At 37.3% G+C, this 5,347-nt stretch overlaps 1 protein-coding gene across 1 annotated transcript; it reads right to left on the bottom strand.

The window, feature by feature from the left end:
• Window positions 1-313: 313 nt before the first annotated feature.
• Window positions 314-4,380, bottom strand: GLIPR1L2_3 (GLI pathoproteinsis- 1 like 2; the record flags this gene model as incomplete). Its single annotated transcript, XM_035731582.2, has 5 exons — window positions 314-353; window positions 1,135-1,229; window positions 2,281-2,368; window positions 2,990-3,129; window positions 4,303-4,380. 5 exons carry the CDS (start codon window positions 4,378-4,380, stop codon window positions 314-316), a joined length of 441 nt encoding a protein of 146 aa, XP_035585939.2.
• Window positions 4,381-5,347: the final 967 nt, after the last annotated feature.

The following is a 5,347-nucleotide window of genomic DNA, read 5'->3' as shown; positions in this document are numbered from 1 at the left end:
AGCATTCAACCAGTACAAAGGTATCATTGGTTCATTCAAACACCACACGTTAGCAAAGAAATGATTAATCAGTAGAGAAAAATTTATTTAAAATAGTGACGGAAGCATTTGAAATTAGATGAATGACGCACCAATGAATCGACAATCAACAATCATACAATAATATCTCACACACAAACAACTGCGAAATCAGAAGACATCAAGAGCATCAAGAAGATTGCATACATTCAACCAGAATACAGAAAGTTAATATCCTGACAAACATTGGCGTTCTAAAGTGGTTAGGAATACCGATTCTTCCTCATCTGATCCTTCACGCAGTTCTGTACGGTTTAAATCCCCTTATATTGCCTCTGAAATAGGATAAGGAAAACAGGGAGAGTTAGTCAGTCGATCTATATGAATGATGTGGTCTTATCGTTGAGATCAAAACGTGATTGAACACTGAGGCTTGCATCATCCGAACCAACAATTGTTGGAAATATTCGTAAACATGCCTGTGTATATGATTGTTCAGATTGCACGGTGTGAGATTTGAACGAAGGTATACTGATTATGTGAAAGAATGAATTCTAAAAACAATGAAAAATTCTTTCCGACGTTCATGTGACCTAATTTGTTTTCCAAATTCAGTGTAACTCATATCCACATGATTCAAATTTGTGCAATCAGCCAACAGTCTCGTCCATGACTAGTGTTCAGTCGCTGCTCCAACACTTGTCAACCAGATGGGAAACGTCAACAATAACTGTCAAAACGTTAAAACCAAACTTTACTCATTCAATTGTGATCCATGATGATCGTCGGAAAAATCTGGTATTTTTTCACAGAATTTGCATTGTGATGATAACAAATAATGATCCATGTAACAATGATCAGGAGTTGGTGGACAGAAAGAAATGACCGGCCGCTGATAAGTTATCTTACATGTATATATACTGATTGTTAAGATAACCACAGAATGCACGATGGTAGGGTGGATGTTAGATGGTTTCGAAACAAACTGCAATTGAACAGTAATCAAATCATATTATTTTCACATTCAAGTTGTATTTTGTAAAAATAAGTAATATATTCAACCTAACGGAATGCAAATCACTCAGGCAAATCAAATCTATCATGATGTTTACTCACCCAGGACCGTAATTGCACACGACATTTAGACTAGGCGTCATATTTTTGCATACTGTAACACCACAACCAAAGTCGGTGGTCTCTTCCCAAACGAGCTGAAATAGACAGGAGGATAGTTGGAGGTATTAGGAGAAAGCGAGGTATATATGTAAACTAAACGTTGGTATCCTCTCCCCAGAAACTGATCAACATCCGTATCACACTAACAGTGTGTATGAAAACAAACTGATTATATACTTGTTGACGAAATAGTGTATCATGGCAAGCATTAAGTCTCATCAGACCGGACTTGCTACTTCGATCCTTACTGTAGCCAATGATCTTCAAAATGAAGATGAATTCGAAGTAGTCAGGACTAACTAGTATAAGTCTGCTACTTACAGACAAGGCAGTTACGATGAAACACTATCCACACCTCAATATTGCATCGCAAACGAGCATTCTCATCTCGTCGTTTCAACATGAAGAGATGAAGCAACTGTGAATGTCCAAATTCAACTGTTTGATTTGCGTTTTCTGTTTCTCTTACACACTGACTGTGTGGTGGCATAAACGTTCAGTAAGGAGCCGTTATTCGAAAGTATCAATACGTTCACACGAATCATCAAGATGGATAGATCTTCATATGCAGGAATGTGGGTCATCCGCACATATATATAATCAACAACCAACACGATTTTCGAAGCATGTACCAAATATGACTGACGCTTACCAATGGAATAGGACAACTGTAACATCACTTAAAGGTCAAATTGCATATGTGAAATAGACAAATTCAGTAAACAGATTTCCGGTCAGTCACCAATTATTTTGAAGATTCGTGAAATTGTCAAACTGGATATGCACTATGATTCGTGTGAAATCTCACCTGTTTGTTGTTCACATGATTCTTGGGTTAAATAACACAGAGACAAAGACAGTCCGTCAACATTGTGTTGATCGTTCAGATACTTCAACATGAATAATGTATACTGAGCCTAGAATACTTCGAATTTCCATTGAATTGATAAGGAATATTCATACACCACAAGTAACCATTGTTGATCTGCATTATTGCACTGTCAGAATGTCATCAGTCAGTGGTAATACGACTTACAGAGAATTAGTTATTGCAACGAAAGTGATTGTTGTCGTTCCAATGCTTACCTGAGTATAATGGGTACACTGACCCTTGGGACAAGTGTTTGAGCTGTAGTTATAATTCTGGAATTCATTGAACCACATTTTGAATCCACTTTATACAAATGAACGAATAAAAAGCGATTCAGACACGAATTAGAAAATTGGGAAAAATCAACAATTAATTACAAGAGTAGTATTATATGTTTAGAGAAGCATAATCTGACTTGACAGGTGTTGACTTTGATGAATATTCTAAATTAACCATATAGCTCGATAGTAATGATGCACTTGAACTAGAAATACGTAAGATTATTCATTGATTGCCATGTATTTTTTGAGAAATGTATCTACATCCTGACATGCAATCGATCATATCTCCCATCCATATGGCCTAATACATTCAGCAAAGTTTGATTGGTCTGTAGCCTTATCGAACACAATGAAATCTGAGTTAAGATGCGATTTCGGTTCGTGTCTTATAATAGTCACTTCAACTAATTTCTCCATTGTTTCTGAATAACAGACTCACATGAACTGTGTTAGATGGAATTATTCAGGTGAGCATGTTGAAGAACGTCTGTCGTCAATGCTCTCATCTTGTTTACACCATGCAGATATCTAGTGGTTTCAAGAATAGAAACAAACTGAAATGAATAAAATATGTTATCGAGCAGATGAGTAAAACATTCATGAAAACGCAGAATAAATTTCGTAAAGCACAAATCAAACTCACACTAATACTGTAGGTGTAAGAGCCCGATTCTGTCCGACATATGTAAAATTCCCTATTTTCCGTTCACTTTCCTTATCATGTCCTAATTTGCATTGATCAGAGAAATTTTGTGCTTTCATTTCCAATCCCGTGTTCCATTTCTGTAAATATCAATTTATTCATTTGTTAAACACCAATGGAAAGAATTGGACAAAGTGAAATTTGAATCATTAGCATCACTGTCATGACACTGAAATAACATGATTTGGTCATTTGTATTGGTCATTCGTCCGACAGTTGGTCATCAACTGCACACGTTCCTCTCGGAATCTTCTGATCTAAGCAACTTAAAGATAGAGTGATGTTGTGGTAAGTAATGCCTGTGGCATGAACTCGGGCAGCACCAATAATGTCCATCACCATAAACAAAGGCAAATACCGAAAACGCGATTTCCATTGAAACGAACATAATGCTCATAGTGTACAGAAGAATACACAAAGCAAGTGGACAGGCACGAATGTTCATAACTTCGGGTCGATGAAGTGTGAGAAGAAAGACAACCCACTTCCAATGAAATAATTCTCTCACTTTTCATATCAACAAAGTTTTTCATCAACCATAAACGGGAAAGTGTAAGCCGAAATGTTGATTTAATTTATCGATATCCAAACGTCTATTCGATTAACCGGAAGGTTTATTTACCTGACAGGCACAAATCCGTAATAAACAAATGAGATATTTACCCTCAGTACACCAAACGGATGGAGGCAGTACCGGGAGCATTATGCTGAGTCCTGACGCTTAATTGAACTGGAGACTCTAATCAAGTATAATAATCCTGTTGAAACACCAAGTAGACTATCATTCTCCTCCATTAACACAAGGAACATACACGATCATCCGGCTACAACACTCATAATTTTTGTTCATTGTCAAGGTGGTATCATCCTAACTAACGAATCTGGCCTCAAGGGAGTAGATTTGATTGAAACCGCTTCAGAATATTGGTTTCAATAATCTGAAAGTAGACTTAATAAAAGTTCGACATTGACTGGAAATCTCAAAATATCGGTTGATCGACCTGGATAACGTACGTCGCAACAACTTCGGAAATTCAATCAACTTAGCCTACAAGGGAAGATTAGTTACAGTAAGCATGTTATCCAGTACAAGAGACAAAACATCAACAACAGTATTCTAGTATCTGACAACCTGAGAATAATGTGCATCGAAAAATCTACTTCAAAAGAACTGATGGACACTTAACACATATTGTATATATAAATAAACACAGTGATATCAAATAATCAAATTGAGTGAATACTCTACATACCAGTAGTCCCATGTGTACAGCTCCAGGTTGTCCAGGAATGAGACCATACTTCACGGCTTGTCTCACAACATTGTGCATGGCTATGAATTCATCGCGCATCGTCTTATTAACTTGCGCATGAACACAGAAGGACGCGAATAAACACACCAACAATGAGGTTGTCAACAAGGTGATTCTCAAAGACATTTGAGAAGGATTGAAATTCAACTACTGCTCACCCTAACAATCACACAAAGCTCTGCTTATATAGTCACCATAAGATCCGGTTGGTTAACATATGTGATCATGGTTTAACAGATCATCCACACATGTCAATTATTCTCACCAATTCAAGGTTGTTCCAGGGGTGTACTTACCTTCAGGAAAGTCAACTACAAATGACTAATGCCAAACCAGGGTGTCTACTCGAGGAATTAGGAAACTTTAATCCCCGTGTCCTCACACATTATCTAGAGTGAAATATGGAATGAAGACAAGGAATGAGTATTGGATTTGAAGGTCGTTAATTATGATTGACTGTCATGTTGGGTAGTTGCCGATTAAGATATTGATTCGAACGCTTCATGAATGCGAGCACACCTGATATTTGTTGGAGAAGATTAAGATTGACTAGGGTAACATGCTTGTAAACACAATCACGAGTTGTACGGACCCACTGTACACAGATACACATGTACGTTCCACAGATAATCGAAGTCAATGTCGACCGACGGCTAAGATCTTGCAACATCTCTTGTTTACAAAATGGCCATGGGCAAGCATATACTGACAAAAACGAAGCTCTGCATTAACACAGCTTATTACAATTGCTCCCTCAAATTCACCTGCATCATTTGCAGTTTGTCAGTGTGATTTGCGATTGTCGTCGTTATCCACATATAATCTGATTGCATTGTTTGTTCAAGTCTGAGTGTATTGATGAGCGAATGTGATGAAAATTTGAGTCATGACTGTTTCTTTGTTTTCTCATACTCTGTAATCCAAGTTTGGTTGTCGAAATTTGACAGGAATTTTCCCTACACGTTCAGTTGTTGAGTCACACTAA

This window comes from Schistosoma haematobium, chromosome 6 (genome assembly GCF_000699445.3).
Source record: "Schistosoma haematobium chromosome 6, whole genome shotgun sequence".
Lineage (NCBI taxonomy): Eukaryota > Metazoa > Platyhelminthes > Trematoda > Strigeidida > Schistosomatidae > Schistosoma > Schistosoma haematobium.
The sequence above is the reverse complement of the archived record's forward strand: the minus strand, read 5'-3'. Positions and strand labels throughout refer to the sequence as shown.